This window comes from Triticum aestivum, chromosome 3A, assembly GCF_018294505.1.
Source record: "Triticum aestivum cultivar Chinese Spring chromosome 3A, IWGSC CS RefSeq v2.1, whole genome shotgun sequence".
Taxonomy (NCBI): Eukaryota; Viridiplantae; Streptophyta; class Magnoliopsida; order Poales; family Poaceae; genus Triticum; species Triticum aestivum.
Genome location: NC_057800.1, coordinates 80470296 through 80485064, shown reverse-complemented (window position 1 = coordinate 80485064; position 14769 = coordinate 80470296). Strand labels below are relative to the sequence as shown.

The 14769-nt window shown below is 42.2% G+C and overlaps 2 protein-coding genes across 2 annotated transcripts; both read right to left on the bottom strand.

Annotated features, from left to right (window-relative positions):
• Nucleotides 1-255: 255 nt before the first annotated feature.
• Nucleotides 256-6839, bottom strand: LOC123056808 (uncharacterized). Its single transcript, XM_044480073.1, has 5 exons — nt 6621-6839; nt 3650-4165; nt 3474-3562; nt 3107-3344; nt 256-1037 (listed from the first exon to the last, which is right to left on the bottom strand). The coding sequence occupies exons 1-5, from the start codon at nt 6837-6839 to the stop codon at nt 1032-1034; spliced, it is 1068 nt and encodes a 355-aa protein (XP_044336008.1). The 3' UTR covers nt 256-1031.
• Nucleotides 6840-8517: 1678 nt separating this feature from the next.
• LOC123060413 (ubiquitin-conjugating enzyme E2 2) lies at nt 8518-14014 on the bottom strand. The gene is made up of 6 exons (XM_044483122.1): nt 13799-14014; nt 13311-13447; nt 13181-13206; nt 11306-11395; nt 10589-10677; nt 8518-8884 (listed from the first exon to the last, which is right to left on the bottom strand). Exons 2-6 carry the CDS (start codon nt 13433-13435, stop codon nt 8756-8758), a joined length of 459 nt encoding a protein of 152 aa, XP_044339057.1. The 5' UTR covers nt 13436-13447; nt 13799-14014; the 3' UTR covers nt 8518-8755.
• Nucleotides 14015-14769: the final 755 nt, after the last annotated feature.

The following is a 14769-nucleotide window of genomic DNA, read 5'->3' as shown; positions in this document are numbered from 1 at the left end:
ATATGGATAGTAACAATTAAAAGGAGAATAATGGATCCTAGAAAGAGAGAGAGAGAGAGAGAGAGAGAGAGAGAGAGAGAGAGAGAGAAAGCAAGAAAGATTTTTTTTCTTCATTTATTTCTTTTTCTAAATATCTCTTTTAGATATACAACTATACCGCCTTATTACGAGAAGGTCGTTGTAATAACTGGAATATATTGGGAATTCACGGAAACCTCAAACTATGTTAGTATTATGTTCCCACATAGATACATAATGCATTTGTCACTTCCTCATTGTCCCAAGCGAACAAGCATGCTATTATCTCACGTACATCACCATGGCTTGAAGTCCCTCCTCCATGTTACAATTTGTTGTAGTGGTCGAAAAAACTAGCGTGTAGTGCGCGGCGGCACGCCGCGCCACATGAATCGATAAGCTATTTGGCTTTTTGCAATGTTTGGTAAGTCAGTCCATGACTTAATTCATTGCAAAGTAGTTCATACAAAGAAAGAATACATCTAGTTGGTATGTGCATGTGATCAATGGTAGGTGGTGATAATGGCTACTGGATACCGAATTGCAAAGGTTTGGTTCTTTTCTTAGACCAGAGATGTTGATCCTCCAGCTTGGTTTGTCTCTGTGATGTAGTGATAGAGAGATGAAGCTATTTCTTCTGCTTTTGTTCTTGGTGATCTGTTCCCTGTGTAGACAATGTTGAAGTTGTTGCTGGATGCACATCTTGACTCTTAACGGATTAGCAAAATATCAAGAAACTGGAGAAAAACTTTTTTGGAGATCCTTGTTTGCCTTACTTCACTTGCTGAAGGTTTGCTTTTTGCCATGTCTCTATTTCTAATTCTTCTGTTTTTGCTCAACTCTTGTGCGGCTGAGCAGCTCTTGTACATCTGTCTTCATAGCATTGTAGTTGCAGTCGTTGATGACTATGGTGTGAAGAAAGCTAGTGAACTAATCAGTTACCAATTTCTCTGAACCAGTCTTGACTCAAGAGGTGTTGAGTCAACAACACTTGCAGAACACAGAACTCTGCACTAATCCTGGCAAGAGGTATCCAGTAATAGTAGCAACAACATCAGTAGACGGAATCAACAAAATGTCATACTCCCTCCGTCCGGAAATACTTGTCATCGAAATTGATAAAAGGGGATGTATCTAGATGTATTTTAGTTCTAGATACATCTCTTTTTATCCATTTTGATGACAAGTATTTTTAGATGGAGGGAGTACAAAGCAAACACCAAATACCGAAACAGGTAAAGTAGCTATATACTCCCTCCATCCGAAAATACTTGTCGTAAAAATGGATACAATGGATGTATCTAGAATTAAAATACATCTAGATACATTCATTCCTCGGACAAGTATTTCCGGATGGAGGGACTATAAATTACTCCCTCCGTCCCATAATGTAAGACGCTTTTTGACTTTAAGATACATCCATTCCTCGGACAAGTATTTCCGGATGGAGGGACTATGAATTACTCCCTCCGTCCCATAATGTAAGACGCTTTTTGACTTTAGAATAATGTCAAAAAACGCCTTACATTATGGGACGGAGGGAATACGCATGACCATGTGATCCCCTGATTTTTTATGAAAAAAAAACCAATTACATACAGAAGCATCAGCGAGGAAATAAAGAAACGAAATGCCTATAGGTTCACAAGGGAGCAATTTTCAACCTGATTCCCCTCACAATAATTGTACTCCCTTACACCAAGAGAGGCCTACTAAGACGTCAAGGGTATCCACATGAACAATATGGTACATAACTCTTTTCAAGTAAGGTTAGGCTTGTACATACATACTAAAAATGATACCAAAGAACCAAATAATTCCAGAACAAACTATATATTCGTGTAGGAACAAACTCCCCTGACATATTGCACCCTGCAGCTGAGTACTTTGTGTAAATAGCTAGGGAAGCAAACAACTTCTGCTTCAGTATAACCGCAATAGAAAACCGACATGGTTAACATAAATAAAAATTGAAATAACAGCAAGAATACCAAAGCTAATTAATCAAAATATACTGTTAACAAGTTTCGTTCTCACAATCAGGCGAGCTTTGGCTGGTGAAAAATACAAAATGATAGGATAAATTAATAAAAATTGAAATAACAGCAAGAATATCGAGACTTGTACAACCAAGTTAGCATTTCGACACTACCACGTAAAACCACTCTTAGGTGAACTGTAATGATCCTATATGCTATATTCGCAGCCATGCCAGTATCAATCAAAAAGAGAACTGCAATCCTTGCAGAAGAGGACAATTGTGAATAGTACCTAGTTTTGACCAGGGCTCACCCAAACTGTGCCAAATAAGAGTTTATCAGTGCGGCAGCACAATTATCTAAAATTTAACATACAAAACCAGATCATGACAGCAAAATCAATTAAGGATTAGCCATTAGCAAGCACACACAAAAAGAATAGGAGCATCCAATCCAACATGATCAAACTTTTGGAAAACAAAATAAACTACATGTTTGTACTGCGTTAAAGATGGTTTCATTTTCATATCTTGCAATAAATTGTTGAAGTTGGAAGGCAGCAGAAACAATTTCCATATAAATTGCTTAATGTCATATCATTATGAACTTCTCTTTGACTTCCCGCAATGATGATATGAAATGGCTATCCAGTGACCTTGTGACTTGTGAGACTACAACTTCATGCCCCGCTTCTTATTTTCCTGAAATATCCAGCAAGTGTTGGCTATTTCATTGATAAGACGATAGCAGTATGCACAAACACCAAAGCAGAAGGAATAAAACTAAGAGAAAACTAAAAGAATATTAAAAATATGAGCATATTGTTCATATCTTTTGCACCAGCTAGCCTACAATGCAGAATCAAACGCCGAATTGCCTGAATCAAGTTTTTAATGTGAAGGGATTTCTCCTGAAGAGACTGAGACACCTTGCTGCTTATAACCTGCATCTATCTAAACCTTAATACTGAATCCAAACATGCACTTAACCTAGATGTTGATGCTTGTGTGTGTTTTAGTTCATATATGTAGACCAAAGAGTTCGTCCATATATAGCTAGGCAGCGCAATACAAAACAAGAAGAGAAGTGAGAGAAGGTTGGTTGGCTACCATGAAGTTGGCAACTCCGTGAAGAACTTCATTCCCACAGATGACGATGCAGCCAAAATCGCCTTCGTCCTCCCTTGGCGATGCGACGATCACTTCCTTGTAAAGATTTTCTCCCACGACTTCCCGCAATACAGCATTACACCTATTGATTTTCCAATGGTACACCGGCGCCGTCGGATCGATGTGTCCGATCGCGTCGAGCATGCTCTGAGTTCTTTTACCAGCAGATAGAAGACCCCTGCATATGTATATAGATTGACCATTGAGGTCAGTCAACATAAGAAATAAGCAACCAATCAGAGTAGATCAACCTTTGTGACCAGTAAAGATAGGCAGGAAGCAATCAATCAGAGGGCTCGACGCTTACAATGTGAACAGTGAACCACAGTTTTGATTCGACTCCTGACATAAATCAAGTGGAGAACGGCCTGTATATGTCGATGAGCATCCTGAAGCCTGCAGCTCGCGAACACAAATATGAGAATTGGAGGATTTGATCAACACAAACAGCGCGTGAGATGACGGAACAAGAAGTCGACGTACCTGAGCTCCTCCATGACGTCCTCCTCGCCCTCGCCGTCTCCATCTCCCATGTCGAGCGCGCCGACCACGACTCTGCCTCGGAGACCAGTCGCGCCTGAGATGGAGCCCACGAGGAAGCGGGCGGGTGTGCCGAGGAAGGGGCGGAGCCCGAGCGCCCGGCCGTGCAGTCGTGCCCCACCGCGTCGGCAACGGTGTGGCACTCCGTGGAGAGACAGGCAGACAGCAGTGTCCGTTATGGTTGGCCGCGAGTAGATCCTGTGCCACGGACGACGGGAACTCGACGGGGACAAGGCCGAGCGTGGATCTTGCTCCCGCGAGGCCCACGGCATTGACGTCCTCCTCGTCGTGGCCCTCGCCACCTTCATCACCCAGGTCGAGTCGCCCTCCCGTGGTGGCGGAGGTGGAGCCGTCGAGGAGCGGGGATAGCCCGAACCCGAGCGTCCAGGTCGTGCCCTGCCGCGTCGGCGACGTTGTGGCACTCCTGGGAGAGACGAGGGCGTCCGCTGTGGCTGGCCGCTACGTCGTTGCGCGCCACGAACGGGAGCCCGGCGAGGACGGGTCCGAGCGTGGATGCTGCTCCCGCGTGGTGCACAGGGTTGAAGCCCTCTTGCGTGGTCGAGCGCACCGACGACGGGGGGTGTGCCGGAACCTGGCGAACAGTGACCACCACGCCGGATGCCGCTTTTCACTGTGGCCCACATGCCGGGGCGTCGTTCACGGACGTGTTTTAGGAAGAAGACCTGGGGAAGGCAGTGGGCAGGTGGAGACGGGGATTGGTGTCCATGGCCAAGAAGCTCTATATTTATATAGCTGTAGGGCAGTTGGTTGATGTGGTTCCAGATATTTCTAAGCAGTTTTTTGTAGACACGTGTGCACACGTATAAGTACTTCTGGTTGCTTCCAATTGCTAGACGAGAAGTCCAGGGATATGGGTCAAAGCGGTGAGATCTCCAGAGATATCGGTCAAAGCGGTGGCTGACCAACTGCCCACAACGTGTAAAAACTCTTGACCAGTAAAAACAGACACCAGCCTAGGAGTACCTTATTACACGTGTCATGCTAACAAGGATGGTAAAAAAAATTCCAGAAAAACCAGGTAAATCGAATCCTTACGGGCCTAGTCTTCTTAGTATTAGAGAGGGTTGGAAAGGGTGGATACTGAGAGTAACAAGCAGGTGAATGAATAATTATTTATTATTATTATTATTAGAAAAGGAGGATGGCCCCTGGCCTTTGCATCTGGGAGATGCATGTAGACATTTTATTAATTATTTATAAAGACCTTACAAAGTAATACATCAATATATTTAAAGCCGACATCTTGACAACATATGTCGCTACTCTTATCGATTACTGATGGGGTGCAGAAAGTATGAGCCGTATACCTAGACTTCTCAATAATTAATTGTTACGATGACAGATGGGATGACACACTCCCATTTTATGATGTTGTGTTGATGGAATATTCACACAAGAAAGTGGTGAGAGAAATGTGTGTCAGGAAGGTCATGCCAATAGTAAGATAAATAAAAGTACTACACCATCTTCTTTACTTCCTCTGATCCATATTACTTGTCGCTTAAACAAATATATCTAAACGTATTTTAATGTTAGATACATTGAGCGACAAGTAATACAGATTAGAAGGAGTATTTCTTTTGTCATACCATTTTATTTAGGCCAACATCCACGATGCAATGTCCTTGATATCTACTATACATAAATAAGAGCCCCTCACTATCTAATTTTCGTGGCTTCTAGTGAAGCCACGTCATCACTAATTTCTTGCGATGATGTGCGCGTTTTCTCGGTAGCCTAGCTTTGCTTGTGTATTTAGCCCACCTAATTATCGCAGTAGGTCACAGAGAATCGCACTATGTCGGGTAAGGTTATCTCGTGTTTTGGCTCCTAGGTGCATATGCATTCATTGTCTAAATACACATTTTGAAAAGTTGGAAAATTCGGAACAAAATTCCACGGGTATATCCGGACATTCTATGTGCATGCACAAAGTTTCGGTGAAAAATAACGTTTTTTATGGCTTGTGTAAAAAAGATAAAGTAATGCAAAATGAATAGTTGTAATGAAGCATCAGAAATTGTCTTTTTTACACAAGCCACAAAAACCCGCGTTTTTCATCGAAAACTTTGTGCACGCATATAGAATGTCTGGATATACACGCGGGATTTTTATTCGGAATTTTTCAACTTCTCAACATATGTATTTAGCCAATGGGTGCATATGCACCTAGGAGCCATTGCCAATTTTCACATCTTCCCTGCATCAAGTCCCACTAGAAACCATTCTCGTTTCGTCTGCACACCAGTGCCTCCACCATTACATCCTCTCCATCCCGTTGTTGATAGTTCAACGATAGAACCACACCTTTCTCCAAGTCGCCTACTCTTGCCCTAGGGCCGCCATGGGTCAGCGTTATTCCATCCAAATTGCCTATTCCTGCCGCCGCTACCTCCACGGGCCAGTGTTGTTCCACCATGATCACTCTTCGATGAATTCCTCTCAATTTTCTTATATTTTCTTTGATTCGTGGCCTCGTGTTTAGTTTCTTGCTCCTCCATCATTTCATGGGATGTCTCCCCGAAGAAAGTGGCAAGCTTTCGCCGGGTGTCGTGTCGTCGCCAGTGGTGCCAAAGCCGTGGAACTTGCTCGCCTAGTCACGTTCACTGCCTTCATGAAAGCATTCATGAAAGCATTGTAGGTGTAGAACGGGTCGCCCTCTCACCTGCTCTGGTTGTGGTCGCTCGGCATGGAATCGAACATGTTGCCGGCTTGCTACTTCCTGCTGGCGATGCCACGATCAATGTTTTTTTAATGATACGTCAAAGTTGACGTATCGAGATCATAGATAGAAGGCGCCAAGATGGCGATACAATCGGTTACATAGAGTGCACGGCCGCATGGGCCAACACACACCTCATGCTAATTACTCGCTACTATCCAACCTATCTACCCTAATCGGGAGCGATCCCGGCTGCCGTAATAGTGACGCAGCCCTCCAGTTCTCTCCTTCCGCGTTGATCCGCTCGAGCACCATGTCGACAAAAGGCAATGCGCCGTTGAAGACGACGTCGTTTCTGTGCTTCCAAATAGTCCATGCCACCAAAGTGATCACCGTCCAAGCTTCCTTCCTCATCCTCATCTCTATGCCACAATCAATGTGGAAAACCATTGCCCATGGCTTGCATGCTTCCGTTAGATTGTAGTCAAGTCAGAGAATCAAAGTACCTACCAGTTGCTTGACATATATAGCTGTAACGTGATGTCAATCTACTGAAGCTTCATTACAATATTCTAACTCTAAGCCATCGAATAGATTGTTGAAACAAGTGTTTAGGTTAAATAGTATGTCACTAGATATTAGGAGCCAGAGGAGGATTTCAGGTGACTAATAATATTCATCTTTATTATTTTCATGTGTAAAATTTCATTACATTCCTTTAATATTTGTTGCAGCGTTGGAACAAATTGGAGATAGGCAAAATAGAATTAGTTGCCTCAGAAGCTACTTTTGGCATGAGAGAGTGTGGGCCGTTGTGTATTTGTATTTTGTATCATTCAATTTTGAAACTTATCATTGTACGTACTACAAAATTTCCGTCGTCTTGGCATGCCACATCACACAAAAACCATAGAGTTGTTATTACACATGAATTGTCAGGACACTTAAACACATCTTTCACTCCCTCTTGTAATTCCTCGTGACACCATATGTACAGATAATGGCGTACCGTGTTTACTCCCCAACTCACGAGTCTTTGTTGTCTGTCAATTAACATTTACAGTGTCGAGTGATATAGTACCATTATTTTATTGCAATTCTTTTTTGCGTCTATGTGTTAAGGATAAGGAGGACAAGTTACGGACGGGAACTTATGGTTCTCGGATGTAATTACACCCGATTTTTTTTAAATAGTAATTTGCAAGAAAGGCAAAAAAAATCTGAAACCTTTTGCAAGCAAAGTAGATTTATTGTTGCACTCGTATACAAAATTCGCCAAGAAATGACTTTCATGTTCTTGTGGACGTAAAAAAAACAAATTTATCACTATATATATGAGGTACTGTTCATGCTATATTCCCTGACAATTTGTCATTTTTGTCGGATAATATTTCATTATAGAATATTTTTTGTACGACAGAAACGACAGCTCAAGTTTATTGGGAAAAAGTTTTGGAAGTTTTGACTTTTTCTGAATTTTTTAGAAATAAAATCGGCTATCAGGTGTAATTACCACCATGTTCCAAAGGGTGTTTTCCGACAAGTTACCTGCTATTAGCACTATAGCCACTTCTATTCTTATAATTTCATGCATGACACATATTTTCAGGTCGCAAGTTAGATAGGGGTGAAATGTTAGTGCAATAAGGGGCTGTCAAAAAGGACATACCAAAGAGAACTGACGGAGCAATGAGGAGGGTTGACATCACCAGGCATGATCATCTAACATGATTATTTTCAAGTACTTCTGCCGACTTTCACGGCAGCAACTCTTCCAAACTCATCGCCAGTGGTGTTGGTCAATGCATATGTGACTCTTTGTTAAGGGCATTGTACAAGAATTGTATATATTAGAAAATAACTTCAGGATATTATATAAAAAGATGAATGTGTATTCCAAAGAAGCTCAGACGACTAAACAAATTTCTTGTTCATCCTTGCTTCAACTCAACCAACTATAGCCACATGGAAATTAGTGTTCAACTTATTACGGAATAACTACACTAACAGAAATTTTGATGTTCATATATAATATATTGCTCATGATATTTAGCCACTTCGTTGTTTTCATGATTCTTTTAGAACTTCTACACCATTCAACTATAGTGGGTGAAGATTTGCGCCGGAGTTCAGAATCAATGTGATATGATACAACATTACAAACTCACACAAGACGTTACAAAATGTTTGCGTTCCAGATACAGACAGTGTAGACACAGGCCATGACAGAGCAATCTCCAACCGTCCAGCCAAACGATGCAACAAAGCAAGTTGCTGTTTCAGGTGGTAACGACAGAGTTCAGTCATTTTAGTTACAAACATTTTGGTACAGAAACCGCATGATAACACATGGTGAGCTCAACTTATTAGTCTGCCGTCCAGCTCTGCTCAACAATCTCCCGCACTTTGCGGTTGTACTCTCGCTTGTTCTCACTGAACATGCGGGCAGCTTCTGAGTTAGCAGGCGAATTTGGGTTAGGATCACACAGCAGCGACTGCAAATGGCACAAAAGCTCAGGTTAGTTCAGCCCAAGCACAACCAACACCATTGCCTCCAACAGAGACATGCAGAGTGACTGGAAACACAACACGGTTTCTGTGTAATATCACTCACACTTTAAAACTTGCATAGGCTATAGAGAGAAATCAACCTGTAGGCCATTAATATGTTGAATGAGCAAGATAGCAGAAGTAAACTGAGGGACTTGATCCATCTAATCCAGTGGCTATCAAATCCATAGGCCTCAAGTATCTCTACTATTAAAGGGGAGTCTGCCGTCATGATGGTACGTCGTGGTTTCGTTTGGTTATGTCACATTAATTATAGAGAGTAACATTCTTTGGACATGAGGATCACATTAATTATGGAAAGTATCATCGAGCGTTTGACGGGAGGATCGCGTTAATTATGAAGAGTACCATTCTTTGGACGGAAGGATTACGTTACTAGTGGAGATATCATTCTTTGGACGGGGTATCACACTAATTATGGAAATTATCACCGAGCTTTGGACAGGAGGATCACTATAATATGTATGCTCCGTTGCAATGCATGGGCAATTAGCTAGTAGTAATAATTGTGCAGTGCACCAACGTGTCAAGGCTTTTTCAAGTCTAGTTTGAGCACCTCAATCTCCCTTTTAGACTGATGGCGCTGATGAAGAAATTTGGAACTCCAAGCATTATAGTCCTGAATTGTATGGCCTTTGATGAATCTGTATTGATTCCTGTGGCCAAGGTCGAGAATAACCTTCAAGGCGATTAGGCAAGATTTTAGGTGGTGTTTTTTGGTTTGGTGGCTATCCATGCAAGGGACAGGTATAGCCACTTTTTGGTGCGATACCACTAGTTTAGAAGGAAAGATAGCAGAGGGATAAGGGCAACCCCATTTGGGGAATACTCTCCATATGTTGGTTGACGATAGCCGTGAAAAAATGCCAGATGAGAGAAACCAGCTCGTGAAGTTGCAATTCCCTCATCCTCTTGAAATGTTTTTCTCCTATCACTGCCTTTATCTCATGTAATAACCCAGCCACACCGATCCCGTCCCTCTCGCTAATCCCTGCTGCGGCTTTGGTGGCCGCGCACAGAGCTACAGTAGAGTGTATCACTTAGCAAGCGACGGCGCTAGGTCAGTGCCTTATCTCCTCTTTCTCTCCCAGGGATTTCCTCTCACCTCTCACCCTGCCCGCTCCTTTCTTCTCTGTCTGCAGCAAGAGTGTGAGCGGCAGGGCAAGCTAATGGGTGAGCAGCAGGGCAAGCTAATGGGTGAGCGGCGGCAGCATGCTTGCTCAAGGTAATCCGAGGTACAATTATTAGAAAGGATAGGGTCATGTGTCCATAATTGTAACAAGCTTTGCATCTAACGTCCGAGGTGCAATTAGCCTGTGGGTGGCAGAATCCCAGGCATTTACTACAAGATACAGGCAGCAGGGCGTGGATTGGCTAATTAAAGTTGCCAAAAAATGAAGATGCACTAATTTAATTGATCCCCCACATGCTCAAACAATTGGAGCAAGTGTGTTGAAAATATACGTAGCACTGCAGAGCTACCCAAATATGTCATGCATGAGTCAAGACTTGAATAGATTCCAAAGTTGAATTTTAAAATATATGCTCTAGTAATTAAGTAATGAGCTGGCATTGCAAAGCGTTGGTGCATAAAACTATAAATAATCTGAGCTGCTTATTTCTTGTACCTGGATAGATGTAAGTATAGCAGCTACATCATATATTGGGCTCCACTGATTCTGTAGAATATCTAAGCATATGCTTCCATCAGCATAAACTGCAGGCCACAAGAAAAAGGTCACGATGACAAATAGAAGTGGAGAGTACAAGACTTGTATAGTTGTTTTTGGCTTTCTATCAGCAGAGTAAAAAGAAAGCGAAAGTTTCATCAGCATAAGCGATGCATGCACTCAAAGTATGCTGTAAAGGCTGCAGCATGCTTGCTCAAGGTAATCAGCAAATATGTATTCACGGCATAAAATCAATATCAAGCCTTCACAGCACAACCGACAAGTGTACATCTATAAAGCAGGTAACAAAATACAAAGGACGGTAGTTAATTGTTGGAAGTCTCTGAAACAGAAGGAACAAGAGAACTAAGGGCAAACAAAGTAAGTAGGCTCCATATATAAAAATATGCACAGATTTAAAAATTAGATACACTTGGTAGTATGTGACAGATCAATCTTTCAGTTAGAAATACGTGACAGATCAATCTTTCGATCAGAAATGCATGACAGCTTAATTTTATCTATGTATTCCCTCCGTAAAGAAATATAAGAGCATTTAGATCACTAAAGTAGTGATCTAGTAGTGATCTAAACGCTCTTATATTTCTTTACAGAGGGAGTATCTAACTATTTCCTGTGCACACAAGTATTTAAAGATGAGGTGAAACAACTTACTGTTAGGGTGAAACATCCGAGAAATAAACCGAACTGTTGGTGGCTTATTAGGATATTCTTCATTAAACTGGAGAGTCAGCTTAAACGTGCCTGAAAATGGGATACAGCTCAGCACAAAATGGAAAGAAGAAATCAAAATATGGAATCAGAACTAAAATAACAGGGATACCATATTTATAAAGCGTCCCGCTTCAGACGCTTAAGTGTCGCTTAAGCGACAAGGCGCCCTGGCAGCGCCTTAGATATTTGCCCGCTTTAGGCGCTTAGGCGTCGCTTAAGCGTTAGAGCGGGTGGTGCTCGCTTTAGGTCGCTTTACCGCTTTATAAACCATGCTATATAAGCAACCTATTTGCCATACAAATAGTGCATGTGATGTTAGTTACTGCACTGAGTTGACCTAGACTCTGTTCTCAAATTTTGTATTGTCGATCTGTTGAGGAAGGTTCTAAATAGCTATCTGGACTACAGATTGTTTTGGACCCTAGTCGTTAAGCGATATGCCAATGTTCCACTATAGTAGCGATAACCGCTATAGCTTCAAATAGCTCAGCTATTTGCCTTAGCTAGCCATAACTCTTCTATTCTACATAGGTACTCCCTCCGTCCCAAAATGTAAGACCATTTTTAGTGTCAAAAATGGTCTTACATTTTGGGACGGAGGGAGTACCTTTTACCAACACAACATGCTAAATTTGGAACTCAACTTCAACTTCGTAACAAAGCCTACTTATATTATAAGCTTAATAACTTATGAGAAAACCTATCAAAGTACCTCTTTTTTCTCTGCTCAGCACTCTGATAACTACATGTCTAAGTAGTTAAGTACATGGCATTTATTCTGAAGAAAACAGGTTATGGTCATTTGTGTCGTTTTATATTCCACACTGCCTTACATGAATAATGTTGTATATTTATTATTTTTCTAATACAGTAGACAGACACTATTCCAACGGCCTCAGGAAAGGAGTGCATGGACAGCAGTGGCAACGACAAAATACAACATCAGGGAATCCATCATGAGGTTGGTTGGCACATAACGGCGCATCCCCATTTCGATGTCGTACCACACCCCTGATTCGCCACATCATCCCATATGTCGAACTCCCAATATTACGACAGGAGATATGCAGATTGGATCCAAATTGCTAATTTGGTGGCCATGGCACCTAGCATGTAGGAACCCAGGCAAAGCCAAATTGTGCCATATACAACCTCATTCGTCTGCATCGTCCGTTGGCCAGCCCACATTAAATTCACCAGAACCAGATACGATCATGCAGCTATGTTTGGGGCCAACGCCACCACACACCTTAATCACACGCGCCACCACCATCCCCCACCCAGAGACGATCATTCCCTTGGCGCAAAATTCTGATTTAAACCTTTGCTCTCGACAGTGACACCAACATTAATAATTGCACCAATTTCGAAATGGTGGTGATATTTTTATTTATCTCGGTTTATATCATTGGTATCAACAGGTACTTTACATACTTGAATATGGAATGAGGGATATTTCTCCTGTCCATGTTAATTCCAATTTGTGATTTACCACTGTGTTTGCTTGTGAGGTACTATGTATTTGACTGAGGTGACAAGTTTACATGGCCATATTTTGTTCTGCCAGACACCTATACTAGTAGATTATGGTATTCCATAGCACTTGATTAACATTAGTATGTTTGGTATTAATCTTCCGTCACCAATGGCAGCAGCATATGTAAATGATATTAAATGCTTACACACATGAGACCTCAACTGCAGGTAGAAACGATAGATTTCAACAGTTCAAGAACAACCAAAACCAAGGGAGTCCAGCAAGGAAATTCTAGGACATCATTCAAAGAGCTAGCAACTACACTTAGATCAACTAACCTCCATCCCACGGGCTATCGTCAGGGCTGCAAATCAACACGAGCAAATGCATGAGCACACCATGACCCAAAAACATTGAAGAGGAAAAGAAAGGGCCGGCGCGACCATGTAACCCTAGCATCATTCATACCCAAAAATCACAGCATTCCACAGCATTATGTTGTTGTCCTGCGGCGCCCCGCTTATGCCCGCAGGAGGGTCCTGCATCAGCCGCTTGAAGTCCCTCATCAGCCTCTTCCTTGAAGGAGTCGACATCCTCGAAATTCTCTGCGAAAGCCACACCACCATGTGAGTACACCGCCACAACAGCTAGCAACCGATACATAACGACGCCAACCCAAATTTTCGCGAACATCGGAAATGAATCTACGACACGGAATTCGCTCGCGGCGCTCTCGCTCCCGCGTGCTCGGCTCAAATCGTCCCTCCTCCGACCCAACTGCTCGTGCCCCCGCCTTCCCGCGCACACCAGCAGGCGAATTTGACAAGAGAACAAGCGCCTATCTAGGTCGAATCGAGAGCTCTAGCCTAAAAAAAAATCCCCAAAACGAACCGAATCGGGGGGGGGCGAGGCTAGGGATCGGGCGATCTGGGAGGGGGCGGGGGATCGGCGGTCACCTGAGATGCGGCCGGCGGTGGGGGTGGAGACGTGGGCTCCGCGTGCTCGTTGTCCTAGAGCATGGAGACGACGGAATGGACGGCTTTAGGTCGGCCTGGGCGATGGAAGGGAGGGTCGGGGATGGAGGGGGGCTATGTAGAGAAGGGGGGCAAAAGGATTGGACAGGAGAGTCGAGGAAAGTCAGCGATGACAACACCACCACTGGTCGATTCACGCACGCAAGTGATCCAAATATCCTGCCGAAAGGCACCTAAATTGTTTTGGTGAACGATGCTGAGAAGGATGCCAAGAGAAAATATCGCACAAAATCATACTCCTTCATTTTGTTATACAAGGTCATTTCATTTTCGTGTGAAACTTTAACTTATAATTTTGATCAATAAAAACAGTGTCTAGATATATCTGTGAATCTAAGAAAGTAATTCCGAATGAATGGAGTAGGTTATATGTCATAAAATATACTCCCTCCGTCCGAAAATACTTGTCATAAAAATGGATTAAAAATGTATCTAAAACTAAAATACGTCTAGATGCATCCCTGTTTATTCATTTTGACAAAAGTATTTCGGGAAGGGGGGAGTATATCATCAAAAAGTTCTTTGAAATGTGCATTCAGTGACATACAACTCACATTTTATTGATGGAATTAATAGCTAAACATAAAAATATAAAAGTGACCTTGTATACAAATATGGAGGAAGTATATTCTAAGATGAACCTCCTAATCTACTTATCTTAACATGAAAACATGTACATCAACATGTAACCATGCATGAAAATATGTGAAAAGTATTCACCTTAAAGTGCAACCATAATAAGTGGAAATAGTTATCATTCTATTATGCTATTTGTATTTAATAATTTTTTTACAACTACAAACAATCAAATATAATAATCATATGTATTCTTATTTTTAATTCAAATATGCAACCAAATATTACTGAAATACTAATGGAGACGATTATAACCT